The following is a 15,700-nucleotide window of genomic DNA, read 5'->3' as shown; positions in this document are numbered from 1 at the left end:
CTCCCGTGTATTAATACTTGCGCATTAAGCAATACATAAGGAATATCCTTCTGTAGATGTTCACACTTGTAATACATTATTTCCAGCCTTGGAGGATCATTATCTGAAGATTCTTTTCCTGATCATTTCCTAAAGTATCGTCTGTACTGGATTCCCTGTCTCTGCAGTCCTCTTTCCTGTTTTAAAAAGCAGGAGAGAAACTGCAGTGCTAGTGAAATATCTGTGAAAGGGGTTTAACTGTCCTACCAGCCATCATCAACCAATCCAAAGGAGCTCATCAGGCTGTGAAATTGCATTGCTTTGTAGCTTCCTTCTGCTCCCGTGCACACATTCATTATTTTGTACTGTTTTTTTTAACCCCCCAAAATTATTTATAAGAATAAAAAAGCAGCAAGATTGCATTAGTAAAAAATCAGCACCATATACCGAGACTGTTCCTAGTTATTGGGGGAGCTTTGAAAACCACTACTTTCAACCCTTGTCCACAAGGCAGAACCATCAAAGCATGGGCCATCTTCAGGAGAAGACAACAGGCCGGCCGGCCTAAGCCTGATGGAGCTTGGGATTCCAACTCCCAGAATTCATAGCCAGGGATTCTGGGAGTCGAAGTCCATACCTCTGGAGAACGTCCTGGTTGGGGAGGGTTGAAAGGATTTTCCTGGAGACAGCCGAGTCTTTGGGCTGTTACTACATGGGCTTATTTTCAGAGAGTGTTTTTGTTTTAACAACAAATCAATCCGTTTGGAAGCTCCTCAACTCCCAACAGTGTGTGTTTAAAGCCCTGGATTTCCCCTTGAGTGATACAGCATCTACAACCATCCTGTTGCTGCTGAAGTGAGAGAAAGCCTCTTCGATGTCCTTTTGGCACAGCAGTGCTTGGAGGACACCAGGAGATCCTAGTGAGGAACCTCTACAGCAGCGGCCCCCAAACCTTTTGGGCACCAGGGACCGGTTCCGTGGAGAGATTTTTCCATGGACTGGAGAGGGCATGGTTTCATATGCTGCCTTCATCCTGTGGGTGGGGCCTCGCTTGTTTGTGCCACCCAGTTTCTGGCATGCCGCAGCCAGGGGTTGGGGACCCTTATTCTTGTCTTGTCTCATTCACAGAGAAGCCCACTTCTCTACGGCTGCAGTCTTTGGATGTGGACTGCCTTTAGCCTGTAATCCCTTTGGAGGCTGATGGAAAACGGAGGCATTGACAGATTTTTACATTCATGCAGAGGCCTCTGTCCATTATCTTCCATGTGTCCAGTGGAATTAAACTGGTGACAACACTATACCAGAGGGAGACAAAAGAAACTGCAGAAATATTGCCCACTTCACCTGGGAGGAGGGATTGGCAATTCGATGGCACCTCTCCGCCTACATTTGCTCACTCTGCTACCTGGGAACAATGAGAGCAGGATGTGGCCATCAAACAGATTTACCCGTTGATAAAGAGACTAGCATGAGAAGAACTGCAGGTGTTGGACCTGCAGGTGGGGACCTGGGTGGAGAGGGAAGAGCCAAGAATTAGAAGCAGCAGATGGTTCTTGCAGGAGGTGGTCCACCATCATTTTCAAAGCCTGCCCCACAGCAAAGACCTTGGACTTTCTTCAAGATCTCGCCATCCCTCACCATACCTGTAAATCTCCTCTTTCTGCAGTTTGGGTCTCACCTTCCCAACACGCTACCTTCTTCTACAGCTAGGATTACAGCGGTGATGTGCTGAGCGGGATTCATGATGCAACATTGCAGCCAAAGCCATGTCTGAGCACCTCTCGGGGCCCACGCCGTGCCTCTGGCAGTCGGCCCCAGCCGTGCTGCACAGTCTTGCCTCATGCGCTCCCCGGCCTGAACTTGTACCGGAGCAGCCATCGGGGCGGGGGCTTAATTTTTACGCCAGGGGAGATGGGACAGAGTTTGGAGAAGATGCTTCATCAGCAGCAGCATAAAACACACAGCATCCCATTACTAAACAACTAAAAAGGTTCCCAGAATAAGGATAAGGATCTGGTGGGGTGCAATTCCCAGAAATAAATATGATTCCTAAGAAAAGAAGATGCAATTATACGCAGGCAGTTCAAGGTGTCCGTGTGCCTTTCCAACAGGAGGGGTCTGCATACTTGCGATATTTTCTTATGTAAGGTGGGTGGCTGGGAACGGCATGCAAACAAGTGTGCATAACCAGAATTGGGGAGGAGGAAGTGCTTTCAAGACCGGGCTCTGCTTGGCCTCTTATCTTGATCTGCTTTCCTGCAGATGGGATATTTATAACGTGCCCGGCAGCTTTTATCTTTTGACATTTGTGTTTTCTTTGGCTCCCGGAGAAAGGAGCCATTTGTGATCGCACTGGGCTCAATTGAGTGCTTTCTGGAGAGCACAACACTCAACGGGGCCAAGCTAAACAAACCCAAACAATGTCCTCAAAGCATGGACACATCTTAGCCAAGGACAGGTATGCCTAAAACAAGGGTAAGATAATCATCTCTGTTGATTGTGAGAGAAGGGAGTCTGAGCTGCACACGTAGCAGGAGCTGCAAGCACTGTCATCGGTTCTTCTCCAGGAAGACAAGGGCTTCAGTAGAAGGCACGTAGGCACAGCAGATGCCTCCATTCCTCAGGTCCCTCTGGAGATGTTCAGGCATGGTGGTTGGTTATGGATAAGAAAACTGGGCTCAGAAGACCAGAGAAAGGAAGGTCTACACCTTCTCAGAGGGTCTCGACTTGATTCCTTACACCAGAAGTCCAGATGGGAGTGAAAATCTCCTGCATCTTTGCATCAGTCCTCACTCAGTTGATGCCACAAGTACAGAGCAGCTGCCTGCCTCTGATCGCAACTTACCTGGGAAGTTGGCTGCTCTTTGAGAAAAACAGAGAGCAATTTGTCTCAGGCAGGTGGTGCCTCAGAAAGGGGATTATGGGCTGAATCCTGGATTTTGAAAATTGCTAGGTACAGAGTTAATTTGATTTAGAAAGCTCACCTGAAGGATCCTAATCTTATCTTTTCCTTCCTCTGTATAATGGATGGGAGGCAGAATTATTATTTTAGCAGAAAACAAAGCGGGCGGCACCATCAAGGACCAGCTCTATTACAATTAGAGGGAGCTTGCCCACAAAATGCCATCTGCGGGGATTTTGCAAAGCTGTGAGTGACAACGTGGCACTAATTTCCCGTTTTCTTGTCCTTTTCTCCTTGTGCCCTTCGTGCTGGAGACTGTTGAAAAAGACCGAGACATTAGAGCGAGGTCTTCGCAGACACCCATTTTGAAAGCTGGGCATTTTGAAGTCAGATTTGCCGCCCGATGCAGTTCTCGTAAAGAAAAACCTCCCTTACCTATTTGTCCACCAGGAATTGTACCCTGTCAGCAGATTCTTCCTGCCAGCCGCTCCGATGTTTGGATTATGGTTTGGAAAAAGCCTTTTCGATTTTCAGGGGCGTAAAAACAAGCTGAGCTTGCTAGAACCCAATGCACAATTTCTGAAGTGCACTAAGCGCTATTTGCAGGTAAAAATTCTTTCCCAACACTGTCAATTATCCTGGGAAAAGAAAACTTACCTTCTGTTTTTACAGTACTAGTGTAAGTGAAGATCTAATGGCTGGAACCGCTTTGTTGTTGTCTTCCTGGCTTTGCGCAGAGTTGATCCTTCAACTATTTTGCAAATTCAAAATTTGTACAAAGCTGGAGATTTTGATTTGCAAACTTGTGCTGTGGCACTATGCACCCATAGCCAAATAGGGCTTATTCCAGGGGTGTCCAAGTCCTGTGGACTTCAACTCCCAGAATCCCCACAGCACACAGCCTTTTCTCAACTCGGGACAGTATTCCCTGTTCACCCATACGGAGCTGCCCAAATAATCCTGATTTTCTTTTCGGATTGGTAAAGAACCAGAAATGGACATTCCCAGGGAGAACACCCAGCCGAGATCCATGTTAAACAAGTGAATCAAGAAATACTCAACTCAGAACAGCAAGCTTGAAATTCAGAAAACTTTGTTCAAATAAAAACCAGAACATTTAAAATGGAATAGCCATGGTTTATAATGAACAATAACAAATCCAGAAGGGGAGAAAAACACAGTAAAAAAGACAGACTGGACTGCATTACACATTTTTTTTACAAGGCAAAATTGACTCTTTTTACTACAGAACTCATAAAAAAAAAAGCAGCACAAATCTTGGATCAACTCTATATGGACAAATGCAAAATATTAGATAATAGAGCTGCACTTTCCGATACTCACTCGTTTAAAATAGAGCACAATAATTAAATTAGTAAAAATATTTATTTTTCAAATGTAACAAAAAGTTTTTAAAATTATGTTTCTTTTTTCCTTAGCTTAAAGACTTTATTTCTTTTTATTTTATAAAAAAAACTATATTAAAAGAAAATATAGATTTCTAAGGAGTCAGATTTCACTCAGTAGTTACAAAGATAACAACCCTGTTGCCTGTGCAAACGTCATGCGATTAATCTGCTTCCAAGGAATTAAAAAGAAGACTGATTAAGGACAGAGACGCAACCTAAGACAAGGGAAATCCGCATGAACTTTTCAAGCAAATTGCTTAGAAAACCGGGCCTGGAAGGGCACGAATCCTGCGATTTTTGCATTCTTCCGAAAAGCACCATTTTTTGGAGCATGTTTGGTCATTTGCCCGAGCACTCCTGAAATGAGCCTCATTGTCCATAAGACAAACTGTAAGAGGTTCAGAAGAACCATAACAGGTTGCCTAGATGGCCATTCCACTCTAGTTCAGGGGTGTCCAAGCTTGGCACCTTTTAAGACTTGTGGACTTCAACTCCCAGAATTCCCCAGCCAGCCATTGTGCACAGGTGTTATAGTTGCCAAGCTTGGACACCCCTCTGCTCTATTTGAAGAAACATCACCTTTGTTTAGGAACCAGCTGGGGAGCTCTCTCCTCAGTCATTGGGGCCTTGTGGTTTCAGAAGACCAGCAATGGATTTTGGGCCCAACGCTCATGAACTTGGCTAGGCTTCCGTTGAATTGCACACTTAGCCTTTTCTTGAGGTGCGCTTGACATAAGCAACTAGAAAGTCAACCAGGCCGATGCACAAAGAGGTGCATAACTGGACTACGTGGCTGAAAGAAAAGGCGTGGTGAAAGACAGCTGGGCAATGCACAAGAAAGCAGAGCAATTGTTAGGTTGGCAGGCTGGTTTCTTTTACCAAGTTGCAGCCTGCGAGGTTTGACTTCTCGGCTCCACCGGTAACGGTGAGCACAACCGAAGCCAAAACGGGCAATGAGCCCCTTTGCGGAAGTCCCAAAACAATAAGAACAAAAGGAACGGGGTGGGGTGGGGACACACAAAAGCGATTCTACAAAGCTCTGCAAAACGTGAGGGTGCTTAATAAATAGCTAGAGAATGCCAAATATTCTTGAGCGGTAAGCAGGGGAAATGAGCGGGGTGGAGCAGAAGGGCATGACCCCAGGGGAAGAGAATGAGTCGGAAAGCTCTGAACTGCAACCGTTGTTGCAGTTCTCACCTGGGTCTACACTCCACATGTCTGCCCTCCTTCAGGAAAAAAACGCCAGCGTACTAAATTGGTGGGTGGAATAATGTTCAAAGCCAGGGGGATTCCCACAGCAGGTGCACAATTTGGATGGGAAACTACTACATGGCTCATTGTAGAAAGAGTGAATTGGGTGGGCGGGGGACAATGGGTGTTGTAATGCAACACATCTGGAGGACAGGAGATCTGGGCACCATACTGTCCACAGGACAAAAGAGCACTTTAACAGTAAGGGGACCAAAACCTCGCCAGATGTGCTGGAGAATGATGGGATTGTCCCTCTTTGTAAAATATGACCACTACGATGACTTCAGCACTTCTGAATTGCCATACTATTTGGAAATTGTTAACGGCAGCCCATTTCCTTAATATTAGGAAATAGAGGCAGAAAAATCATTTTGCAATAGACCACAGATCTGGGAAGTGTATTCGGAACAGCTGCACGGAGGCCTCTAGAAACCCTGGCAGAAACAGTTAAAAATGCCCCCATTATGATGTTCGACATTGTGGCGCCTGGGTTTTAGAATCTGCATTTGTTGGCATCACAACTGACAGATGGGGTGCCCTTAGCTATTCTCCCCCCTCTCGACTTCAGCCAAATTATTTTGCCTGTTTCCATGTTTCGATAACCACAATGTACACAACTCCGTGAAGCAAACAATGCAGAAATGCACAGGTTAGCATCTTGCAAGCAAGAACAAAGGAAAACCACTTCTTGCATCCTGTTTGACGGTATAAAGTTTGGATTTATATACTATATTCAATGGAAGTGCTGTCTGCCTGGATTTCTGCCCGAATGCTGGCTGAAAGTTTCCGCAGCTCAAGTCGAAATTGGAAGTGTCCAACCTTTGGCAACTTTTAAGACTTGTGGACTTCAACTCCCAGAATGTCTGGATCCCAGATGCGTGGACTTCAACTCTTCAACTTCAGTGGCTGGCTGGGGAATTTTGGGAGTTGAAGTCCACGCATCTGGGATCCAGACATTCTGGGAGTTGAAGTGCACAAGTCTTAAAGTTGCCAAGGTTGGACACCCCCCTCTAGAGAAACCAAACTTTCCAGACCACATTCCCCGAGAACGGAAGAGAAAGAAAAACAGATCCCATGGGTCGAAGTATCCCACCCAATTCTAAGCAATGTGGTCCCATAAGAGAGCCGTAACAGACAATAAATCCCACGAGTGCTGATTTCAATTCTTTGCTCTACAACTCAGAAGCCCAGCCTTTGCTTGCTTGGCCAAAGTCTAGCTGCATGTTTGAGAAACGCTACAGATCAAGAAAAGAGCCACAGAAGCAGACACGCATGCATAAACAATCAGACACACGAACAAGCAGACGTGCACAGAACACTGATGTTCTGCTTGTTCCCACTTGGTGCCCTCCTCTACCTTATGCTTCCCATGTCATTCCCCGCACAGGATAGTCACCTCCAGCCCTTTCTTAAGAATACATTTATGGTGCTGTAACAAATGACATTCTGCACAATGAGGAAACAAAAATGTAGTAAGTTTAGTAGAACCACTGAATGCCGGTAGGAAATGAGGTTCAAACAAGGATGCCAGGTAAGAAAACTTTCCAACGTCAAGTGCATCACATTCCCCCAACTGGTAAATTCAGTGGCTTTAGAGCAGTTTTTCCGCAATGTGGGGCACTTTAAACTGTATGGACTTCAATTCCCAGAATTCCCCAGCCAGGAATTCTGGGAGTTGAAGTCCCTACGGCTTAAACTGGCCCAAATTGAGAAGTACTGCTGTAGAGACTGTTGCATGAATCCATCCTAGTCTGAGGAGTGTCTAGAAATTTCAGCCTGACCCGGATGGGGGAATTCGTCAGGATGCCAAATGAAACTGTACAAAACCCTTTATGGGAAATTGACACAACATGGTCACGTGGGAGTCCTAAGGAGAAGAAAACTTAAAAAATAATGTCACTAAAAAAATTAAACAATTTAAAAAAATACTCATGTCAGAACTACTTAGTCCGCTGAGAATGAAAAGAGCTGAGGTGGGGGCCGCTCAGCCTGCTGCCAGTTTGTGGGGTTCTCTCTTCTTCTGCAGGGCCCCCTTTGTTGGCAAGGAGTGTTTGGTGTCGGCAGACGACTTTTGAGGAATACTCTACGTTGCTGGACCTCAGCCATCGTCTGTTTTTTTCTTTTCCCCTTTTTTTCTGCCAAAGTTGAGACAGCTGGTGGAGAAACTAAATAAAGTCCATAGTTGAGCATGTAAACAAAACATTTTTGTGGGCTTCCCCGTTTTCTCGATTTGGGCGGAGGCCTCTTTTCTCTTCTAAGCGACCTCCTCTTCCCAATTTTTAAAATTTGCACCCGGGATCGTTCTTCTCCGCCAGCAACTTCTCAACGGCCTGGTCGGAGTTGGAGAAGGCCTCAAGAGGACCAGAGGTGGGCAGAAGCAGGGGGTCCCGAGAGGTCTCCGGGCTGCCTCTGCGGTTTCCATTTTTCCAGGGAGCAATCAGACATACTTATGTTTCAAAAACAATGTTGTGCGTTGGCTTGAACTAAAGATCGATGGTTTCACTGCCCTCCTTCTTTAAGTCTCTTGAGGAACCACTTCCATCAGCTTCTGGAACACGACTGTGGTGGAGTCTGTGGGTGAGGAAAGAAAAGGGGGACGATTCCATGAGCAGAATCAGCTTTTGAGATCACTGCCATGCCTAAATTGGTCACCCAGGACACAAAGAGAGGCGTTGACTCCACTAGAAGAATTGCGCCGTCTCCATCACTCGTCCTTCCCCCCGAAAGAGGATGGAGTCATGAGAGTTTGTATAATTCAATTTAAAAGTAGTTCTAAACAAATGATGGAGTCCCCATTTGGATTTAAGCATTTCCTTTTGTCATGTGCCAAACAACAACTTGAGGAGGGCTTCTGCACCCAGGAATCCTGGGGTGGGGTGGAATCATTGTAAATTCCTAGAAAATTAGTTTTGGCTACCCTGACTGATGCCCCGTGGATGCACCAGAAAGGAAAAAAGGGTTTGGGAAATTACATAAGGCACCAGGATCAGAAGATTCCAATTAAAATCCTGGCAAAATTTCCATCCATGTCCCTTGGAATAATTTCTTCCACCAGCCTATTCTCCACCCAAAATGGACTTTGCAGGACAATAAGAGGGGCTTTTAATAGAAGGGCGGTTAATTCTTTGAACAAGGAGAAACTGGTGGACGGCAGGAGCCTCCATAGTCAAGAAAATCACTTGGATAATTTTAGGGATTCTCCTTCCCCAAAAGAGATAAACTGAATCCTCTGAATTACTGGATCCACAAATGTGTAAAATTGTAAAAATGGAATTTGTGGGGCCTTTGGTGCTCTCTGAGCTTGGTGGTTTTCTTGCAAATGTTTCATTACTCACTTAGGGAGCATCATCACTGCTAACATGATGATGTTATCTAGTTTGGTAATAAAACGTCTGCAAGAAAACCACCAAGCTCAGAGAGCACCAAGGACCCCACAGCTCAACCCTGAGCTACAAATATTCTCCTCTATTGGTAAAATGGAACCTGAGGTTGGGTTCGGCACAAAGGACATGCTGGACAAGCCAAAGTCCAGCCTCAATCTGTCCCAGCTTCAGTTCCCACAGTTCCCATCAAGATGGCCTTAACACTTGGAGGATGAGTTTGGCATCGGCTCCTGCCGAGTCCAAGCATGCCCTCTTAAGAGACACCAGGGTGTGGACACCCACACAGCTTGGCTAGGGGAAGTGGCTGGTGCCCCTCCCAATCATGTCCCATCCTGCCTTTCTTCCAGGCATCTACAAGGTGGGGCATCACTGCCCAGGTGTGATTGCTGAACATCCAGATAGCGTTAGCAATAGCACTTAGACTTATATTCTGCTTCCCAGTGCTGTACAGCCCTCTCTAAGCGGTTTACAGAGTCAGCCTATTGCCCCCAACAGTCTGGCTCCTCATTTTACCGACCTCGGAAGAATGGAAGGCTGAGCCAACCTTGAGCTGGTGGAATCTGAACTGCCAAACTGCAGGCAGCCGGCAGTCAGCAGAAGTAGCCTGCAGTACTGCACTCTAACCACTGCGCCACCATGGCTCAGATAACCTTTTCCTGACATTTCTCATGTTCTGGTGGCAACGAAAGAGAGGTTCAAACCCGGTGGAGTAGAAGACCTGTGGGTGAGTCTCTCACACGCCCCTTCCATCCAAAAGAGCTTCTAGAAACTGACACGAGTACTCACAGATGCTCTGCAGAAGCCACTTCGGTTTGTTTTTCCACCAGACACCAATCAGGTACACGGGGACTCCGCTGAAGATGATGGCGAACCCAATGGCACATTCTTTCGGGGTCATCCAGAAGGAGACGGCAATGAGGAAATTGCACGCAAGGACAAAGAAAATAGGCAACAGCAAATTAACCTGCGTGGGAGAACACAAGGAAGACCAAGCGTGTTAGAAGTAGGAACAACTCAAGAACCAAAAACCCACCAGACTTGTGCCAAGATCCAACCTGTCCCAAAGATCCTCGGATCTGGACTAGCTCCAGGACTGAAAATCTAGATCCCCCCCCCAATGGTCACTTTAAGCGGATCCCTTACAAAACCGGTCCCAGAACCTTCCATGTTAACATCAGCCAAGCTCACCTTGATTGGCCTCTCTAACTCCGGTTTCTTGTACCGGAGCCACATCATGCCGATGATGGCCAGGGCCACACAGAGCCAGTTGAAGAAGCTGAAGAAGTTGATCACCGAAAAGATGTCATTGGAGAAGGCGTAGAGCAAAGTCATGAGGCACTAGAGATGGCCGGAGAGAGAGGGACGAGGAGAGAAATCAGTGCCGTGCAAGAGCTGAGGGACAGTCGCTTCAGAGAACGGGCACGTCAACCAATGCTTGCTTCATCCAAAGTTCAGAGACTCAGCAAACGTGGGGACAGAATGGTTGCAAATAGTGGATATTGCCCATCGGTGTGGGGTCTGCCATTCTGAGCTCAGAGTGGGGCACAGAAGCAGACAGACAGACAGACAACGAGAGCTTCACAGAGGGGCAGGAGATCTGGAGAACTGGGGTCCACCAAGGAGAACCATGAGATGGTTGCATTCAAAATGTGATGCGTTGTTTGCCTGGGGGCTTCAAGGGAAGGAGAAGGGCCCAGAAGTTCTGGAGCACCCTTCTCACCCTCAAGGTGCAACACCAGCTTGTAGGCTTCCAAAACTGACACAACTCAGCAGGTGTGGAGTTATTGTTCAGGACTAGATACTTACCAAAGTTAGAAAGCCATGTTCTATTGAATCGGACAACGAGCTTCAATGCAAAAGCACTGAGATGGAATTTCCCCCACACACACAGACACTGCCTCCCCCCAAAGGAACCTCTGCACTCCTGCGAGCATCCTTACCGTGAAGACGAGGGAGGGCACAGGGGTGAGCAACCGGGGGTGGATCATGGACAGGACGGAAGGCAGGTGGCCTTCCCGAGCACCTACAAAGAAAAGCCTAGAAGAGATTAAATTAAAGTTTTAATGTATACTCTTTCAGCAGATAGATTTAAGGCTGTCCGGGGGTCCTGGAAGTTGCTTTGGGCGGTTTACAAGGTTTGAGGGTCAAGCCATTCCTATTTCAAGTGGTCACTTTAGGAAGACTCTCAATGGGGGGGGGGGAAGGGGCTGCCTCTTCTTCTCCTGAGAGGAGGAAGTCCTCTTGGACTGAGCAGCTCAGCTAGTTAGACCAGTTCTACACGCAGAAGCCACTGATTAAAGGTTATGGTTTATTTACATATCGCACTCGCACACTGCGCCAAAATAAGGACATTACAATAAGACCCATTAAAAGGAAGAAAGATCAGAGATGGCAAAGACCCCAGGCTGGATAGAATAAAGTGTGTGTGTGTGTGTGTGTGTGTGTTGTGGGGAAGGTCTCACAACCGCTCATCAAAGACCTGGAGAAAAAGTGGCCTTCATGCTTCTTTCAAACAGCAGCAGACTGGGGCCCACAAAATAAGTTTATTTATAAAATATACGTATATATTGCAGTCCAACTCCTATATTTTGCTGGGAGGAAGGGATTAGATATCTGTCTAGCTATACCTATCCACCTATCTATCTATCTATCTATCTATCTATCTATCTATCTATCTATCTATCTACCTACCTACCTACCTACCTATCTACCTATCTATCATCTATGCATCTATTATATATCCATCCATCCATCCACCATCCATCCATGATCTATCTATATCTGTCTGTCTGTCTCTTAACAATTGCACGTTTTCCAGAATTTTATCCTGCAGGGCAAAATATGCATTAAGATCAGCTTCCATTTTTAGAGAGATGGTTTTATTCTCATTATATAGCAGAAACTTACCGGGACGAAGTGAAAAGGGAGCCGTTGACGGAGCCAAAGCAAGACAAACCCACAAAAACAGGGATAATCCAAGACATGATACCCAGGTGGTAATTTCCAAAATCCTATCGGCAAATAAGGAGGAAGACAGGAGATCAAACATTTCACCTCGAAAACTCCTGGAAGCCTAAGGAAAAGGCAGGTGGGATACAAAGGGAACTAAACTTGATTTGCAACCCAACAGGGAAAATGGGGAACCCTAAAGCTGCCTGTTCGAATTCTGCCCTGCAGTGGGTCTCCCTTGGTTTTTCCACATGGGGAGAGGCATAATTCTAGATAAATATTTCATAAGATTATCAGAGAGGATGGGCAGTGAACATGTAACCCCCAAAAAAGGGGCACTTCATATCAATAAAAGGAAGAAGTGGGCTGCATTCAGATGACCACGGGGAAAAATGACAAAGCCAGAGAAGCCATCTTGATCTTGAGCATCCCTTCCTGAATTATTGCATTTTACCACGGCAACAGCTTCTGACACCAGCATCTCGTTGACCGTCAAGGTGGTGAAGTAAGCCAGGTTGGTCAGCACGTAGACCAAGGTGACGATGGGCAGTGAAATGATGATGGCCAGAGGGAGGTTCCTGAAAGGAGATGGGAGAGCAGAGCTAAGAACATCTGGTTGACAGCTCTTCCTGTAGCTTCTGCCATAAGAATAGCCCCAAAGTCTACAGAGGCCATTTTCTCACCAACAGAACAGAGATGCAGAACGAGGTTTTGGAGACTCTCACCTGTAAGGGTTGATCATCTCTTCTGTGACAAAATTCAAGTAATTCCTGCAGTTTGAAAGAAGGGAAAAAAAGGTTCTTGAGTTTACAATACATAGTTGTCATGGTGGGGGGGGGGAAGTCATCTTGACTTTGTAGAATGAGAACAACGTGGCAACTTAGGAAAGCTCTTTCTCTCACACACAAAACAAGAGGGCTCCCCAGATCAGGAGATCTGAAGGTCACAAGCTCTCCTTGTCCTGGGACTCCTTGTTCCCGATGGTAGCAGGTTCTTCTTCTTTTGGAACACAGAGGTGGAAACCCCAGGAGAACTTCCACCTGGCTCACAACTCTCGCCGTTCCTCACCACTCACCATCCTCCGTAGGCGAAGAGGCCGCTGTACAAGGCCAGGACGATGTTGCCAACGTCTGTTTTGGTGCCATCAAAGGAATGTTCAGGGCTGAGGTTGATGACATCACCTGTGGGAGTGAAGGAAGGCGAGCCAACGTAAGCGGCGGAGCCTTTCCCCTTCCCTGCAAAGGGGCTGGAAAGGTGGGAAACTACGGGAGCCGAAATGCGTTACAACTGCCCTAATTGGAACAGAAGAAAAACTCCTCTTGAAATTTATGAGCCCTAGAACTGCGGTTTCCATCTGCACAGCTAAGAGTACAATTTAAAATAGAATTGCCTATGGCCCAAGACACAATCTGAAAGCAGGCACATATGATGAGCCTCTTGCTCGCTGGTTGCTTGCCAAAAAAGGCCCGAAAGGGTTCTGAACATCCCACCCTACGGGACTCAAAGCAAACCTGAAAGCTGTTTCCCTTGGAGTCCCTGCATGCCCTTTGCATTGGGAGAAGCCCCTCACTCAGGATCTGGAATCAAAAACAGCGGAAACAGCCCAGGAACACACGGAGAAGGGAAGCTGGGCTTACAATAGCCTGGGAAATTGTTTTTTTCTTGAAGGTTCTTTCAAGACGCTTGCGGTGTTTATTTTACTTGCAAGGAACCTTTGGCAGAAGCAGGATTCCGTGCCTTTTGATCTGAAGGCCATACGCTTGTCCTAGCAGAGAGGGAAGGGGGGTTATTGCCTGGCCCTCCTCCAAGGAAGGAGCCCTCAGGTAGGGAGGGGGAGTTGGCCCGGCCACCCCTCAACTACCTGCCTCTCCAGCGAGTCCATCGCATGCCTCCTGCTGTGCCAACCGTGAGAGCTCAGCTCTTCGTCCTTTGCAAAACTCTCCATTCCATTAATTCATGGAAGGGCAGAAAGAGGAAAGAAATGGAGGGGGACCCCACCCACCTCCCATCAAAGGAGCTTTATCCCATTCACCACCAGTCTGGCACCATCTGACTCAGGCTGGTCAGTCAGATCACGAACGTAAGAAAAAGAGGACAACTGAAGAACCAACCAACGTGTCCCCTTCAAAGAGGTCCATCACCCAAGACTAGAAAGCCATCCTGGGCCCCATCCGTTCCTTCTGTCCACGTGCCAGTAGGAGCTCCACAGGAGTTGTAGGAAGATGTCATGTCACCCATATGGAAGCTGCTGTCTCCGAAATCAAGTGATGGTGGGAACTTGACAGGTTCAGACATGGTGCAAAGCAACCATCTGGTTTGGTTTGGTGGACTTTGGCTCAGCACATGTGTCAGCCCAGGTCCTTATGGTTTAACATGATCGACAAACTATGATTTTAGAGGAATGAATGAGCCTACTTACTTAAGTCATTGAGAGCTGCAAAAGAGAGCCATTTCCACCAAATTAGCTGTGGTCTCCAGATGAGAAACCCAATCCAAGACGCTATGAAGTCAACCCCAATATTTTCCAATCCTTGCCAGAAGGGGTGAGAAAACCTGCCCTCATTACTGTTATTTTGGCCCCACCATAGTTGATCAGCCCAGAAGATGTTAGAAGTTGCTAAAGAAGACATGATCTTAGTGGACAATAACCTCTGGCTTCTGCAGTTGTCCAAAGTGGCCTTCTCCATTTATATCTCTGCTTGGTCTCCCTGGCCTTCCGCTAATATAGACTCAACCAGATACCCAGAAGCACTCTGGAGACTCCACAACTGATGCCCAAATGGGCCACGATGGTCCTGCCATGGTGCCAGGCTCAACTATTTCTTTGGTTCCGCTCGTCTCTAAAATTAACCAAACCAGACTTGACAAGCTCCATCCCGCCTGCAATCCTTAAGTGGCCAAAACTGCAGCCAGTGGCAACATGCCCTTTTAATGAGAATATGGAGGTATTTAGGAGAGGAAAATAGCACCACTGTCCCATTTCATGCCCGGGAGACTCATTTTTAGATCGCATCTGTACAAGTCGGCAGAAAGAGGCTATTAAGGGAGATGATTGAAGCCGGCGTGGAAAGAGCTACAAGAGCAGTTGAGGGAACTTGCAAGATGAAAGACAACCAGGGAAAGTTCAAAGGCTCGGTCTGAAATTGGGGTGGAATGTAGTCTGGATTCCCAGGAGGGAGGGGCTGCCTCCCAGAGGGCAAAGAGGCAGCGGAGTTTGCAAAGCCTGGTAGGCAGAAGGAGGGTGAAGATGGCCCCTCCCTAGCACTTCACAGGCTGTAGTTATGCAGATACTAGTCTGGCAAGAGTCTGTCCGTAGACAAACGACAATAAAGCAACTGCACTGTCTGGTGCTTGGTTCTTGGGACCTGGAAGAAATGCCTTCACCATGGACGCGAAGGAGGTCTCCATACGGCCAATTTTCACCCAGGGATGCAAAGTGCGTGGACTGAGGTTACAGGTTTGAGTACAGGCAGATCGTCTGTGGGAAAGTATCAAGATTAGCTATTTCCCCACCTGGGAACATCCCCCTCAAACAATGTGGGGCCAACCTTGCAAGAGTTTCTCATTGTGTCTCTGCCACTCTTCCCTTCAGAAGCTGCTCACAGGCCAGGACAAGAGGATCTTTGGGCCAGGTAAGCAAAGAGCAAATCAGAGCAGATTCCTGGGTGACGGGCACATGGGACGAAGCTGGCACATCCGTCCTCATGAAAATACATCCTGCCAGGCTGTTGGTGTGAAAGAAAACAGAGCAGGATAAGCAACCCAGGCCCCCTTAGACGTTGTGGATTACGACTTCCCAAGCGGAGCCTGCCGGGAGATGAAGGCCA

At 47.0% G+C, this 15,700-nt stretch overlaps 1 protein-coding gene across 1 annotated transcript in view; it reads right to left on the bottom strand.

Moving 5' to 3' along the window:
• Positions 1-3,997: 3,997 nt before the first annotated feature.
• SLC7A5 (solute carrier family 7 member 5) overlaps positions 3,998-15,700 on the bottom strand; it is a 28,557-nt gene continuing 16,854 nt past the window's right edge. The window contains exons 3-10 of the mRNA XM_034426595.3: positions 12,949-13,054; positions 12,599-12,643; positions 12,328-12,451; positions 11,832-11,935; positions 10,865-10,961; positions 10,113-10,262; positions 9,711-9,888; positions 3,998-8,112 (exon numbers count right to left, since the gene is read on the bottom strand). Coding sequence (XP_034282486.1) covers positions 8,057-8,112; positions 9,711-9,888; positions 10,113-10,262; positions 10,865-10,961; positions 11,832-11,935; positions 12,328-12,451; positions 12,599-12,643; positions 12,949-13,054 — 860 coding nt within the window. The 3' untranslated portion in view covers positions 3,998-8,056. The remainder of the gene's footprint in view (positions 8,113-9,710; positions 9,889-10,112; positions 10,263-10,864; positions 10,962-11,831; positions 11,936-12,327; positions 12,452-12,598; positions 12,644-12,948; positions 13,055-15,700) is intronic.

This window comes from Pantherophis guttatus, chromosome 11 (genome assembly GCF_059756535.1).
Source record: "Pantherophis guttatus breed Tessera chromosome 11, ASM5975653v1, whole genome shotgun sequence".
NCBI lineage: Eukaryota > Metazoa > Chordata > Lepidosauria > Squamata > Colubridae > Pantherophis > Pantherophis guttatus.
This window is presented reverse-complemented; position numbering and strand designations above follow the sequence as displayed.